The following is a 16582-nucleotide window of genomic DNA, read 5'->3' as shown; positions in this document are numbered from 1 at the left end:
GATACACCCTGTATCTTCATTTACCTTTGTCATATTTCTTGAAGCACATTGCCAAACAAAGCAGTATGCTGTAGTCCCCAATGCAGCTTTTCTTTTTAAAGAATATTTATTGAAGCCACATTTATTTATTTAACCAGAAAATAACTTTTTAAAAATGAGCTGGTGGGACATAGAATTTGAAAGAGACCATGTTGTCTACCTCTAGCAGAAGTTCTCCTGGGTCTCCATCTCCATCTGTGGTTAGAGATCCAGGAATGAAAACAGATGACTTGTGCAAAACATGTGTTATACTGCAAAGCTATAATACCTCCAACCATAAGCATCTCTTCCTGAGCATGATGACATCAAAAGGACAACATTCCACCCTGTCACACTTCATTGTGAAGTTATATGTAAGTAAATTAGGGAGTTTGCATCATCACATCACAACACACATTTTGTCACTTGTCCCCTCTTGTTAAACCCTCCAGTGTGTTCATTTGTACTTTATCGATCCTGGCTTGAATGAGATCTTTCCAGTTTTCTAAATATGAAACAAAAATTTCCTCTTTCTCCTTCCTCTGGACTAGCTGCTGTCCTTTCCCTGCATTCTTTCTGCCCCTCAATGAAAGTAAAGAACCCCCTTCTTCAAGATAAGCACTGTTTCCTCCTATTGTTCATTCTAGGTTTGGAATGCAAATGCTTTGAGAACTTCCTTCTTTATAAAGTAAGAAGAATTGTGTGAAAGTAATATTTAAAAACAGACCATCTCTCAATTACCAGGGAGGATGCAGCTGAAGTTTAAGTTTTAAAAATCATTGACTTCTTTTTTTTATATGTAGCTTCTATGTTTAAACATTTATGGGATGCAGTATGAAATGAACAATCTTCAATGCATTTATTTTATCTGCTTTACTTCTTTAGATGATAAGACAGTCCAAGACTTTTCTGTAGAAGAATATTCACATGAGACCATCCAGATGTTGAAAGAATTCTAGAAGGGGAGTTGTGGGGTTTTACCAGCTTCTGCTGATGTTTACTATGGCTGTGTGTAGCTTCATAGCTTTCACTGATGTTCACCATGGCTACATGTAGCTTCTGTTGATGTAGACATCAACAGCTTCTTTTAATGCACATCATGGTTGAATATGGTTTCCGAGCTTCCACTGATGTAAACTATGATTGTGTGAAGCTTCATAGCTTTTGTTGATGTATATCACAGCCATCTTTTGCTTCATAACTTCCACTAATGTACACTATGGTTGTATTCTTGTTGTAAGTGCCTAGAGCAAAATGCCTCCTTATAATCTTTGTAGTTTGCCAACCAGATAGAGGTCTCCTTGTGAACACTAATGCACATTCATAGAACTTATCTTCATTAAGGAAGATTCCGATAGGGCCAAATTTCCTCTTTAGAGCCAAAGTGGACAGAGGGGACCAAGGTGCAAGTCCCATCTCAACTGTGGAAATTCACTGAATGACTTTGTACTAGTTACTGTCTCTTTGCTTAATATACAGGATTGTTAGGGAAAACAGTGTTATGTATGTTCCCATTACCCCTTGGAAGAAAAGTTGAGTATGAATCTAAAAAAGAAATGAATTTGTTGAATTTCAATGGGAAAAAAATGGCATAATTGTTAAAAGTGACTCACTTATGGTACAGAAGGGCTGCAGTGAATACAGCCCTTTGGTAGAGCCAGCTGTAGCCATTTACTGCCTTTAATTTGTTGGATTAATTTTGCTTGCCATGTTCTAAAGATGAGGATGTACTTGTCCTAGTGCAACCATCTAGTTCCTTGCTTGTTCTCTGTGGTTTATTTCAGCCTCCCCCAGCCAGGTGCCTTCTAGAAGTACAGTACTTGTAGACAGCCATAGAGATGGCCTTGAGGGAAATATTCAGATACTGTTACAAAAACAAAAGGGCAGAAGCATTCCTTAAGTCCTGGGAAAGGAGATAGTATTAGGAAGGGATTCAGGCTGGTTCCTCCCTGATTCACTGGGGTATAAGGGGGAGGGAAGGCAAAACACAATCAGACTTGCAAGGGACTGTAAATCTAGCCCACCTCAATAAAACTTAGTTCTAGTTTTCTCATGGAGTCTGTTTCTTGATCTGGACAACTTCAAAGGGTTGAGAATTTAACTACAAACCCATCATTCTTCACCAGGAAAAGAGTTGTCTGTTTAGATTCAACAAGTCAGAAAGACAGCATTAGTAGTCTTGAAAGAAGTGGCAGTGAGATTGGTCCTCTAGATTGATAGCAAAGTGGTTAGGTGGTTGGGTGGTATTATTTCTTCTTGGGCAAGGTATTTGAGTGATTAGCTGCTCTGCAAATCCCATCAATCTTACTAAAACTGGTTCCATTTCAGTCTAGGTGTTGCAGTAAAATGGAGCTGGGTCATCGTTGTTTTCAAAAGGATAGGGAAAATGGACCTGAGTAATTCTCTAGAGTCTTTGGGCGGTTTTCTTTGTTTTTAACCATGGCACCTCTTTCTGTATAGTCTATATGAACTGGGGATTATGGGCTGGATTAGATGACTATTAAGGTCTCCTTTAACTCTGTATTTCCAGCAGTATTTCAGTTTAGCGGTTTTACTCCAAGGGAAACACAGTTATCTATTCCATCCAGCCCTATTATCCCAATTAGTGTAAAGCAAAAAAAGAAAAATATAAATATAAATATAAATATATAAATAATATATAAGTGATACGTATGTAAAATAAGTCATAGAAATAAAACCAATATGCTTTGATTATCGTAATTCAGTTATCATAGGCTTCATTTTTACCTATACTTCTGTAATCTGAGAATGGGCGATCTGGGGAGAAAGCCTCAAAATAATTAGGAGCAGGAGGTTTGTAATGTATCTTGTTATCTTGGAACCAGACCACTTAACGTAGAAATGAACAATGTCTGTGCCAGGCAAGTATATGAAAGGGCATAAATGAACTCTGTAATTTTGTCTGGATCAACATCTCTACTTAAAACATGTGTACTTAGATTCAAAATCATAGTCCTAGTACATCATTCTGTCTTCCTGATCTGCATGTTTGCTTTTGCTCTGGCAGAGTTGTTCAGCGAATGCTACCATGACAGTGAAGAGCGAGCTTTTGCTTTGCTGGTGAGGAAAAATCGATTTTGGAGCAAAACTACTTGTCTCCACTTGGCCACAGAAGCAGATGCCAAGTCTTTTTTTGCACATGATGGGGTACAAGTGAGTACAGTTCAAGGTGTCCCTCTCTTGAAGCTCTTGCAAAAGGATAATCCACATTTTAGAAGAAAGAGGAGAGAACACTGTTACACGTGTACCCAGTTTCGGCTTATGGTTACTCACTCGTGCATATGTAACCTGTAGAGGCACATGGATCTCGCAGCCCCCTTGCTTTCTACCTGGGTTTTCCAGATAGGTGCAGTTAGAGCATATGAAACACAGCCCTGGTCAACAGCCAGGAAACAATTAGAACCACATGCAAATCACTTTCAGTCGAACACTGAGGCACATAAGATTCTTATGGAATAGACAGAGACCTGATGAATTCAAATCTTTTTTGGTTACAATGTACATTTGCTCTTTCACATGCTCATCCCCACTGACCCACCTTCTTCTCAACTAGGCTGTCCGGGCATTAGCTAGAGGGACAGAAGCCATCAAGTCCAGATCCAGAACAACTCTGAGTGGGCAGGCTTCAGGACCCCTTTTAAAGGCCTTGCTTTGTTGGTTCACAAGTCTGAACCAATGGGATTGGGGGGTTTCCATGTGCTCAGCACCCAGCTTCCTTTGTCCATCTTCTGATGACATTCCTCCTTTGCTCCTCAACAACTTGCTCCTTTCTTATCTACCCCCTAAAGGGACCTTTTCCTGGCTTTTATCTTCTCTCCATATGTGCCTCCTCTATTTTTAGGTTATGGCAACTTCAGCCTACTCCCACATTCTCACATATCTTCCTCTGAACAGTGGAATCAGATATTAGGGTAGCCGGTGGACGATACTTCAGGAATACTGGAATTCTGACTTTTGGAATTAAAGACATCTATTATGTTTGGTGGAAGCAAGCCCATAAATGACAGCAATGCCATTGTGACACGCTGCTTTCTTAAAAACAACAAAAACTCTTCACCTTATAATATCTGGGAATAAAAAAACAATTGATAACCTCTCCAGGAGAAAATATTCTCAGTGGGATGTAAGAGATAATGTAATTCAGCACTGTGGATTTAGGGGAAAAAATGTAACCACTGTACCTGAGCTATTTTTATAGGCAATGCAAGTTACTATGACTAGTGCTTCCTTCAATGGCTGACTGCTTTCTCACTCATACTGTATTAACAATGAAGATTGTCCTTTGTTAATAAGGACCATAAATAAGCAAGACAGCACTATTATATGAGCTATCCGTTCATCAAGAGTCCTAAGGTAGCCTGTAAGAAATTAAAACATCATAGACAATGAGGGAGATGTTTTTGAAGAAATAAGCAAGAACCATTACCTGGGGAAAGAGGGCTGAAACATCCTTGAAGTCTTGGGAAGCAAGCTAATACAGTATTCAGAAGTGACTCAGGCAAACACCTCCCTGATTCACTGGGGTAAAAGAAGGAGGGGAAGAAAAGCAGAATTAGACTTGCAAGATGCTGTTATTATAGCCTATCTTAGTAAAGTACAGTTCAAGTCTTCCGGGAAAGTTGATTTTCTGGTCTGGGGCTGATAAACACATATAGCAAATGTTTAAATGCACCATACTGAGGATTTTACAAGTTACATAAATATAGATACAAAGGAACAGAGAAGCCATTTCAAGAATCTAACAGCAGCGGGAGTCATCATTTTATTTTATATATTTTATTTTTTTAAATAATTTATATGGCCACCCATCTCACAACAGTGACTTCTTAAACAGAAAAATGGTCTACCTAAATAGACTCAGCAAATCAGCCAGGTATATGTCTCTGTACAGTAAAGCCCCAGATATGCATGTACCTCCCAATCCTACTTTTTGCCCTCCCAAATTATGTCATCCAAAATTGGCAGTAAGTTGCAAATTGTAGTGGTCTGATTTTTCACTTTTTAAAAATAATAAGCAATAAAATAGGTATAAGACCCTCAGAGGCTGATTAAAAAAAAAAGCAGGGACAGTCCTCAGCTACAGACAGAAGAAATCTGATTCTACTAAATAAAAAGCTTCACAGAGATAATGCAGGACTAGCTAGCCTTGCAAGCTAGCTTTAGGAAAAGTAGGTGGGAAGAAACAGATACCTTGACTTTGCCTCTGACAGTGCAATGTATGTCTTGCTTTTCTTCAAAACTATTTGTACTCATTCCAGAGATCTTCTTGTGGTGAGGAACCTGTGAGATAGATGAAAAGTTGAAAAACCCATTTAAATTGAACAGCTTTAGTCTCTTGGGTTTAATAAAAGAGGCAAGCACCATGATTTATTTTAAGGTTTTCTTTTTTTATTATAAGTTTTTATTGAGCAAAATCAAATGTATTTGTATATCATTTGTTTCTTACATCCATTCAAATCTGTCTTCTCTAAATTTCAGGCGTTTCTGACAAAAATTTGGTGGGGAGACATGTCAACATCCACCCCAATTTTGAAGCTGATCTGTGGATTTGGGTGCCCTTTCCTGATTTACACTAACTTGATTTCATTCAGGTATGAACTCTAGATTCTTTTGTCTCAAGAGGAAGAAAAAAAAGAATGTAAACGTAGTGACTGTAATGATATGTTGGAATGACCTTGGGAGACAAAGGAAGAGCCGCAGCCAAGACAATGATCTGATAAATGAAATTTGCGTCCAAAGGAAATTTGATCTGAAAATGAAATTTGAACCTGAAAGAAATTTGAGCCTCAGCCTAGACAAGTGATCAGATCATTGTCTAGGCTGCGGCTCTTTCTCCTGTCTCCCAAGGACATTCCCACATACCATCACAGTCGCTATTTATTTATTTATTTATTTATTTATTTATTTATTTATTTTCTATCCTGCCTTTATTATTTTTACAAATAACTCAAGGTGGGGAACATACCTAATACCCCTTCCTCCTCCTATTTTCCCCACAACAACAACCCTGTGAGGTGTATTGGGCTGAGAGAGAGTGACTGGCCCAAGGTCACCCAGCTGGCTTTCATGCCTAAGGTGGGACTAGAACTCTCTGGTTTCTAGCCTGGAGCCTTAACCACTAGACCAAACTGGCTATATGTTTAGTGTGGGACAGGAGGGGTACTTTCAGACTTGCAAGATTCTGTTAATGTAACCTTACAATAAAGATAAAGCTAGAACTCCTTGGTGTGCTTCTTGTCTGGACTACTTTGCAAAGCTAACAGAGACCTGCTGAAGTGGCTGAAGTGGCAATAGAACATGCTCCTTCTGTTATCCTGAAAATAAAATATTCTATTTCCCCCATTTAAAACGTGTTTATAGAGACAGCTCTGCTCCTTATATGTGTAGTCAGAGTATACTTCAAAAAGTATACTCAACCCAGATTTTTAAAAATCCCATGCTACTGGAGAAACCAAACTTTCTGTCACACACAATCTAGCCCTCTGTTCCTGATTTCTATTTTCCCTTTAAAGATTACTTATTAGGCCAAGGCATCAGTGGAAAAGGTTAGGACTTTGGGGAAAGTGATAATTCCAAAGAGCATAAGAACATTTGGCTCAGGGGAATTACTGATGCAAGAGTCCACCCCTGCTATATCTGATTGGCTCTGGAAGGGGAAGGGCTTGGGGAATCAAGAGCTGGTTGGGATCAGAGTGAGATACTACATTCAGGTTACTCAGAAATAAAACTATTTCTTATCATTTGGAAATAGCTCTCTTCATCACTGAGGCAAGTCATCACAGGCAGGAATCAGGTTATTTGATCTTTATGACAGATAGAAATTTATTTTATTTTATTTTAATTTTCTATCCCGCCTTTATTATTTTTATAAATAACTCAAGGCGGCGAACATACCTCTAAGCTTCCATACCTAACAACCTAAATTGCGCTTCCAGGACCTCACAGCTGTTTTTTCCCCCATGTCCTTGGGCAAAAGCATACCATAACATGCCAGCTCCACACATACATTATCTACCAGCCTATTTAGATGCCGTACAATCTATGTAGGTTTATTTGAGTTGCCTATTAACAATCTCAGAAGTATGATTCTGCTAGTATTCATTTGGATTTGTCATTTATGCTGATGTGAATCTAATTTTAATGTAATTTAATGTTAATAAGATAATTCATTATTTGTTTTTATAGTATTGTTATTCTTGTGTGCATTTTTTTAAAAAGTATGGCTCAAAAATGTGCAAAGAGAACATCTGTTACTGTAGCTTCGCTGTATAAATCTCAACAAGGTAAATCATATCCTTGCTTCAACTGTGAAACAACAAATTTGTTTCCAATATCATGGACTAAATTGATTTCTTTGCAGTGAGGAGACACAATCAGTGGAGGACCCAGAATCATTAAAAGATCTTGACACCCTTGCTATGGAGAGGACATTGCTGTCCCCCACCAAAAGAAAGTAAGGTCCCATATTTATATAATTTATAAAGTTTACTTTAGAACAAGCAAAAAGAGAGAGGGGAGAGAGAGGGAGAGATGACACATTATATAAACCTACTGTCATGTTCCCGTTCCGATGTTTATGGTTCCTCGTAACGTTTCACATGTCATATCTGCAGTTGCGTGCCTGCCTGGCCACGCTGGTAAATTTCCTTTGTGCTGACTTGTGATCTTCTGGAATGTATGTTTGGGTTATCTCTGCTGTTCAAGGTTACTTTCTCAGGCCGATTCTAACGGTTGCTAGCATCTGGGGTGGGTGGTTGCTATGCTAGCCTGAGGGGAGGGTTCGCAACGGGAGCAAGGCTTTTTAAGTTTGTAATTGGCGCGCTTTTGCTCATTCTCAGCTTTCTTCGTACTTTGCATACTATTCATTCAATAAATTAGTTTTCTCTAGTAATTACTGATGAGACTCCTTTTATTGGAATAGGCAATCATTACATAAAGCTGAGAATCTTTAATATCAGTCTGCTAGCATCCATCCAGTTTCCTGTGAGGAGTTTAATTAGCGATGACTGAAACTGCCCCAACCTCAACCACCGGCTCGGGGGAAAGTCAGCTCTCCAGAGGTGGGGAACAAGAGCCCATGGGACCGCGGAGAGAGGGGACTCTCACGCCAGGGTCAGATGACCTCTCCGAGGCAACGGATTCCAGTTGCGATACGGAGAAGGCAGTGAAGTCAGTGGTAGTCAAGAAGACGGAGGGACCCTTGTATGGGTCGCCACCAGCCCCAGCCAAGCCGGTGTATTCCTCGCTGTTTCCGACTGTGCAGATCACCAAAAGGACAAGAGCAGTGACACCTACGGAGATGGAGACGGAGAAATCCCAGCAGCTGGAGGCGAGGATGAAATCCATAGAGGATTTGTTGGCAAAGTTAACCTTTACCAGGGACACTCAGAAAAAGGAAAAGATGGGAGGTGAAGAAGGTAGTGACTCTCCTGACACCTCTGCGTCCCCAACCCCCCCTTCCCCCGTAGACAAACAGGGAAAGCAACGGAAATATTGGGGGGGAGGGCCCCCGCCGAGCAGGCCTCCAAAGAAAGCCTCCTTACCTTCCCCAAGTAGGGAGCAGAAGGAGAGAGGACGGAGCCGGGAGGGGGGGAGACGTGTGAAACTTCGACTGGCAGAGGCTCAAGAAATAGCGCCAGAGGGGCAGGAGGAAGAGCCACCACAGCCACGAAGGGCTAAGCACAAAAAGAGACACGATAGCCCAACCCGGGTCCGATATCGAGACTTTAATGTGAAGTTTAATGGGGATCCCACAAAGCTGTCATTTTTTTTGACGAATGCACACAGCTATATGGAAGAGTTTGGGAGCGTGTTTCGTTCTGAGCGGGCTAAGATTAATGCTGTCGCGACCCAACTAGAGGAGAGGGCAGCAGACTGGTTCGTGAGACTGGTTGACATGGACGCTTTGGAGTTGGATTGCTTTGATGATTTCATGTGGGCAATGAAAATGCATTTTGGTGATCCTCTAGCTGAGGAAAAAGCAAAGGTAGCCCTAAGGGAGTTGGTTCAAGGCTCCAGATCAGTCTCGGATTATGCGCTGGAGTTTCAAGCACTCTCCGGCAAAGTACAGGATTGGTCTGCCACCACCCTTGTAGAGATGTTCAAAGATGGACTAAGACCAGATATACTACGATGGGCGGTTGTACGGGACGACCCAGCAACGCTGTATGAGTGGATACAATTGGCTGCGAAGGTTGAGCAAGCCCAAGCTAAGTATACTCAAACTAAAAGAGGTCCCAAACAACAAGCGATGGGGAAACCTACAAGGCCAGCAGCTACTGCTAGCAAACCAGTGAGACGGTCGTGGCAAGAAGAAAAAGAAAGCCGTTTTGCCAAAGGATTGTGCCTGCGGTGTGGTAAGGAGGGGCACCTGGCAGCTGCATGTCCCCGCAGGAAGCCAGAGGAACGGAGAGACAGATCGGGGGGGAAATCACCAGTGGCACCGAGGAAGCTGAAAGCGACAGTAGCAGAGCTGGTGGAGGATGCAGACTTGTTTTATGGTGGGCAAGACGAAAAAGAAGCCTCCCAACCGGCGGAAAACTCCAGCCACCTGCTCTAAAAAGCGCCAAAGAGCAGGTGGAAGAAGAGGGGCGCGATCATGTCTCGGTGAGTGGAAATTTCCCAACGTTAACTGTGAGACTTAAGCTCGGTTCCCCTACAAAAACTGTGGAACTATGGGCTATGATTGATTCTGGATGCTCACGTTCCTTAATGCATCCTGATGTAGTAGCTGCTTTGGAGTTACCCACCTTCCCGTTGAAACGTCCCATGATTTTCACCCAATTGGATGGATCTATATCGGGGGGAAAACCAGTCACCCAGTCTACAGCGTTAGTGGCTTTGCAACTGGGTAGCCACTGGGAAAAGTTGCCCTTTGTAGTTGCACCGGTGGGTGGTCCCTTGGTCATTCTGGGGATGCCTTGGTTTGTTCAACAGAACCCTAGTATAAACTGGGTACACCGAACTGTTACTTTTGCAGATGGGTTCTATAAAGCCCCTCCTGGGGATGATGAGGAGGAGGATACCAATGTGGGGAGGGCAGCACTGTCAATGCTGCATACCCTCGCTGTACCATTGGAAGGGCTCCCGGACCAATACCAGGACTTTGCCGATGTGTTCGGGGAGAAGGAGGCAGATCGGCTGCCGCCTCATCGGAAAACTGACTGTGCCATTGAAATTCTTCCCAATGCCAAGTTGCCCAAACCAAGGGTATATGCAATGACCCCAAAGGAATTGGCTACTCTTCGTGAATTCATAGACAAAAACTTACAGCGGGGCTTCATAGAACCAGCCAATTCACCAGTGGGTGCTCCAGTACTCTTTAGATCAAAGAAAGACGGAACTTTAAGACTATGCACGGATTTCCGTGGGTTAAATGCAGTCTCCCTATTAAACAAATCTCCCCTCCCGGTCATCAAGGAAATGTTAGCCCACTTGGCGGGGGGGAAAATCTTCTCTAAATTGGACTTAAGGGAGGCGTATTATCGCATTCGCATTTGGGAGGGGGATGAATGGAAAACAGCTTTTAATTGTGCATTTGGGGCTTTTCAGTATAAAGTGTTACCGTTTGGATTGGCTGGGGCACCTGGGGTTTTTATGCAGTTGATAAATGAGGTCTTGCACGACCACTTGTTCAATGGGGTTTTGGTTTATTTAGATGATGTGTTAATATATTCAAAAACCATGAGGGAACATGTGCAATTGGTTAGGCAAGTGTTAACCAAATTGAGAAAGGCTGACTTGTATGCCAAGCTATCCAAATGTGCATTTCATCAAACACAAATTGATTATTTGGGGTATAGGATTTCAGATAAAGGCATTGAAATGGATCCTGCCAAAATTGAGGCTATTTTAGTATGGGAGCCCCCACGCACACGCAAACAGCTGCAATCGTTTCTCGGATTTGCGAATTTTTATCGTCCATTTTTGGAAAAATTTGCTGAGATTGCCTTACCCCTAACCGAATTACTCAAAACAAAGGGTGTGGGAGACACCCGCAAATCAAAGAATCCAGGGGCACTCCTAAAATGGACGCCTGCTTGTCAACAGGCGTTTGACCAACTCAAGCGACTGTTTACCTCTGAACCAATCTTGCAACACCCCGATCCTGACAAACCATTTGTGGTGCAAGTCGATGCCTCAGACTTTTCTATTGGTGCCCTCTTATTGCAAGGCAATGAGCAAGGACAATTAAAGCCTTGTGCTTATCTGTCACGTAAATTCTCTGAGACAGAGAGACACTGGCATGTTTGGGAGAAGGAGGCTTTTGCGGTGAAAGCCGCTTTGGAGAATTGGAGGCATCTATTGGAGGGGGCGGCACACCCTTTTGAAGTGTGGACTGATCATAAAAACTTGGAGTCCCTTACTGCCTCTCGTAAACTCAGCCCTAAGCAAGTGCGATGGGCTCAGTACTTCAGCCGCTTTGATTTTAAACTCAGATTCATTCCGGGAAAGAAAAACTTTTTAGCTGATGCACTGTCGCGCCAACCCCAGGATTCAGGAACAGCCCCAGATGTGGTGGGAACCCTCTGGACAGATTCCCAAATGGCACTAGCAGCAGTCACTCGCAGTCAGACGCGAGCGCAGCAACCTGACACCCCTGCCGGTCCTAGAGCGATACATGTATCCGTTCCTGCAGATTTGCAACAAAGGTTTCTGGCAGAGTTGAAATCGGATACTTGGTTGCAAAACAATCAGAGCGCGGTTACTTTGAAGCAAGGTTTGGCATGGAAAGATGATCGCCTCTATGTGCCTGTAACCTTGCGCAAAACCGTGCTATTCAGGTCTCATGACGATAAAACAGCTGGGCATTTTGGCTTTACAAAAACTATTCATCTAGTGCGTCGACAGTTCTGGTGGCCAACCCTCCGGCGAGATGTAAAAGCCTATGTCAAGTCTTGCCCTGTCTGTGCTACTGCAAAACGAAAAGGGGGGAAACCCCAGGGCTTTGTGCAGCCAGTGGCCAATCCCTCCCACCCCTGGGAGGAAATCTCTATGGATTTTATTGTGGATCTACCTCCTAGCCAGAGAAAGACTGTCATTTGGGTTGTTAAGGATTTTTTCTCGAAGCAAGCTCATTTCGTCCCTTGTGCGTCTCTACCATCTGCACAACAGCTGGCACGCCTCTTTCTAGTTCACGTGTACAGATTACACGGTAGCCCCGCCCGCTTGGTGACCGACAGAGGAACACAATTTACTTCACGCTTTTGGCGGGAATTTATGAAACTATTGGGCACTAAACAGGCGCTATCCACGGCTTTTCATCCCCAAACAGATGGGAATACTGAGGCGGTTAATGCCACGTTGGAGCAATATTTACGTGCTTTTTTGTTAACAAGACAACTGGGTAGACCTCCTGCCATTTGCTGAAGTTGCTTACAATAATGCTGTGCATCAAAGTACTGGGGCGGTGCCCTTTCGTACTGTATTTGGCCATGACTTTGTCCCTATTCCTGAATTGCCTCCACCGTCTACTTCGCCCACCTCCCCGACCGATTGGGCCTCACAACTGGCAGATTCCTGGCCAAAACTACAGCAAGCTTTAGCCGATGCTCAAGCCACTTATCAACGACATGCCAACGAAAAAAGGGCACCACAACCTCTTTTTCAAATAGGGGATAGAGTATACCTTTCCATCAAATACATCAAATCCCCTCAACCATCCAAAAAACTGGCACCCAAGTTCATAGGTCCATTTCCTATTGTTGCTCAGATTAATCCTGTTACCTTTAAGTTGGACTTACCTCACAATCTCAAGCGCTTACACCCTGTTTTTCATTGCAGTTTGCTTAAACCATTCGTGGAGTCTACCTATTGGCATCCTGAGCCGGCTGCACCTCCCCCCATAATGATTGATGGTCAACAACATTTCGAAGTCAAGGAAATACTAGACTCTAGACGTTTCCATTCCACTCTGCAATATCTGATTCGCTGGAAGCATTTCTCTCATCCAGAGTGGGTCCCTGCACAACATGTGCACTCTCCCCACTTGGTTGCTCAGTTTCATGCTGCTTACCCTGATAAACCTGCGCCTTAACAATTAAGTTTTTTTTCTTTGTGGGGGGGCGGTATGTCATGTTCCCGTTCCGATGTTTATGGTTCCTCGTAACGTTTCACATGTCATATCTGCAGTTGCGTGCCTGCCTGGCCACGCTGGTAAATTTCCTTTGTGCTGACTTGTGATCTTCTGGAATGTATGTTTGGGTTATCTCTGCTGTTCAAGGTTACTTTCTCAGGCCGATTCTAACGGTTGCTAGCATCTGGGGTGGGTGGTTGCTATGCTAGCCTGAGGGGAGGGTTCGCAACGGGAGCAAGGCTTTTTAAGTTTGTAATTGGCGCGCTTTTGCTCATTCTCAGCTTTCTTCGTACTTTGCATACTATTCATTCAATAAATTAGTTTTCTCTAGTAATTACTGATGAGACTCCTTTTATTGGAATAGGCAATCATTACACCTACATAGATTGTACGGCATCTAAATAGGCTGGTAGATAATGTATGTGTGGAGCTGGCATGTTATGGTACGCTTTTGCCCAAGGACATGGGGGAAAAAACAGCTGTGGGGTGTTAATAACAACTAGAGAAAACAAAAACCCAAAGAGAACTATCTGGGAGATTTTTAAAGGACTTTAATTCACATGTACTGCAGTAACTGACTGTAAGATCAAGATTGTATCTCTGTTTTTGAAGAAAATGGAATATGGAATATGCAACGAGCACAACATCTGTAAAGAATAATAACTTCAGTTGTTACTGAGACTTAAAGGAATGGTATATTTTCTTAGTAGAACATGCTGTGGCCGAAGAGTGAGACCTAAACATTTCTTAAATGATAGTCCATAGAAAACCCAGACAATGACCTGGGCTAGCCTATTAAACAATTTTATTACTTGAGTTATGCCCTTTTCTTTTGTTTTTTGTTTTTTTTAAGTGATGAATATAAGTGATGATAAACAATGATCACTTACATATACAGTAGACTCTCAGTTAACCAGCACCCATGGGGATTGGTAGATGCCGGATAAATGTAGTTTCTGGTTGCTTGAGAGTTACTATTAAACCCTAATACTCACTAGATGGCAGCAGAGAGATACAGGTTGCTTGAGAGTGCCAGTTTTTTTCCAACTGCTTGAGAGTGCTGGTTGCTTGAGTTCTGGTTAACTGAGAGTCGACTGTATAACATCTCTTTGATCCTGTATCAGCAGATTGTAATTGCAAGGAATGAAGCAATAAAAGTGAAGTTAGATATTACCCAAAAGATGCTGGAAGAACATTGCTTGAGGGGCATACAGAATGTTTTTTTTAATATATTTTTTTCAAGAAATAACTGAGATAGTGATATAGTTCTTCCATTCTAAAATACTTGTCTCTAGAAACATTTTTTAAAAGATGCATTTATTAATCATAATTGCTATGATCCTCCAACCATCTTAATATAGAATGTAATCTAAAATTGATGAAAGATGTACTTTTTCTTACAATGGAGAAGCTATACTTTACTAGACATTTGGATCCCTCAGTTTGATATAGTTTAACGGTTAGTTTTATGAGTATGAAAATCTACCTGCACAAATGCTGTAGAATGTGGAGAAAAATACAGCATGTCAGCACACATCCACAAGTCATAACTGTGTGGTTTCCCGTTTGCATATATTGAAATATTTCATAGGGCAATAGAGCTTTCCATCGTTATGTCTTCAGAATTTAATTACTGTATGCCTTTCTGCAGAAATCAGTTTGCAGAGCTCTAGATGTTTCAAAAAATTTGAAGCAGTCCTATTAATGTTCTCCTCCAAAGAGAACAATAGCAAAATTGTGGTTATAGACGTTTGATCATTGGGAATGTTTATCTCTGCAGCTCCAGTTCTCAGTGAACATGCAAATCCAAGAAACTCTTGTGTTGCTGTCTGAAATATATTCATTGTCCCTAAGCTCCACTGAAATCAGTGATATATAGAGCCAAGCAAATAAATAATTCAGGAGATTGTTGGGCTCAGCCCCTAGTTAGGATTCCAATTCCTTGGTTTACTTTGGCTAAAGTATATACATTCTTGGTGCATCACTTAAATATTTTTCTTATAAATAGCAAGATCTAAATCCACCAATCTACCACCTTGGGAAGCTTGGATCCATTATTCATGTACAAAGAAAGGGTTTGTGTTTTTTTAAGTATGCTGAAAAAAAATCAAGCTTTAATCGTCTCTAGATAGCTTGAATTCTGCTTCCTTTACTGTTTCTTTAATGGTGAATTTTAACACAATATTCATCCTGTCCACCTTTGCTTCTCTCTGAGAATCCTGCAGTGAAATCCTAACTGCAGTTTTTTTTAATTTTAGTTTGTTGCTATGGGAATGGTTGGGATGAGGACTCATATCAAATGTATATATAACCTCACTGCAGACTTGCTCACACAGAGCTCAGAGGAAGAACACTTTTCATAATGGCTATATTTAATGTTTAATAAGAGTGCCAGGGGAAATTAAAAAACTGTGGCAGGAGTCAGTTGTCTTGAGTTTCATTTGAAAGCCTTCTTTCTATACACATCCTTCACTATAGAACCAGCTCCTAATGTTCATTATCATTCATCAACAGTCGCACTATGAATTACAGAAGAGCAATAGAAATATAAAATAGCCAGAAGAGGTGCTATATCAGATGAAATCCAGCAGAAGCCTCATTGCGAGGTGTGTTAATGAAAATATGCTATCCTTAAAGCTGTTTGTCCATTGGAGAGCACTCCATGGACCATAGCATCATCTGGATCTTCTCATTTAGCCTCCAGGTGCACCTACAGAGGCTTCTTCAACCCTGGATGCCCTGGCATCAGAGTTCCAATGTCAATAAAGACAAAAAGATGGGAGGCTGTTTCACAGAGAGACCCCTCTGCCCCATTGTAATCCTGTGCCTGTCAACTCAGAAGTTGACTATGTTGAACTATGTTGCATTCAGTGAGAGTTACTCTGGAGTAAAACTTAGGCATTTTGAATAGATTTACAGGGTTAAAATGTGAATGCTACTGGCCCCCATAAAGCTTTCATTAATAAACTATTCACATACTTAGATGTTTGTTATCATAAATCTCTTCTGATTATGCTTGCCTCATTATCATAAATGCAGTTTAGAAATGCTGTTTAGATGTAAATTCCTTTTTCAATTCATTAAGGGTCACTTCAGAGAGAATGTTGTGCCACCACTATTCATAGATATGTAAGACTTGCTGTGAGATTTGCACTCATCAAATCCTTTGATGCTATTTGCTGTTCCTGAGAGATGGATCATAGGAACTCGTTCCTGAAACATTATGAAGTTGTCTCAATATGATCTGACTCTCAGGGGAAAGTATTTTTATTTTTTTATTTTTAGATTTTTTTTTATCCTGCCTTTATTATTTTTATAAATAACTCAAGGTGGCAAACATACCTCATACTCCTTCCTCCTCCTATTTTCCCCACAACAACAACCCTGTGAGGTGAGTTGGGCTGAGAGAGAGGGACTGGCCCAGAGTTGAGTATGTATTGATCAACTTACCCCTGGAATCAATGAGAA

At 41.6% G+C, this 16582-nt stretch overlaps 1 protein-coding gene across 1 annotated transcript in view; it reads left to right on the top strand.

Moving 5' to 3' along the window:
* Positions 1-16582, top strand: part of TRPM5 (transient receptor potential cation channel subfamily M member 5) — a 48194-nt gene that overhangs the window by 17713 nt on the left and 13899 nt on the right. The window contains exons 13-15 of the mRNA XM_063317893.1: positions 3047-3192; positions 5518-5630; positions 7400-7492. Of these exons, the coding sequence (XP_063173963.1) occupies positions 3047-3192; positions 5518-5630; positions 7400-7492 (352 nt within the window). The remainder of the gene's footprint in view (positions 1-3046; positions 3193-5517; positions 5631-7399; positions 7493-16582) is intronic.

This window comes from Candoia aspera, chromosome 1 (assembly GCF_035149785.1).
Source record: "Candoia aspera isolate rCanAsp1 chromosome 1, rCanAsp1.hap2, whole genome shotgun sequence".
Classification (NCBI taxonomy): Eukaryota; Metazoa; Chordata; class Lepidosauria; order Squamata; family Boidae; genus Candoia; species Candoia aspera.
Note: the sequence above shows the minus strand (reverse complement) of the source record. Positions and strands in the feature narration are given on the sequence as shown.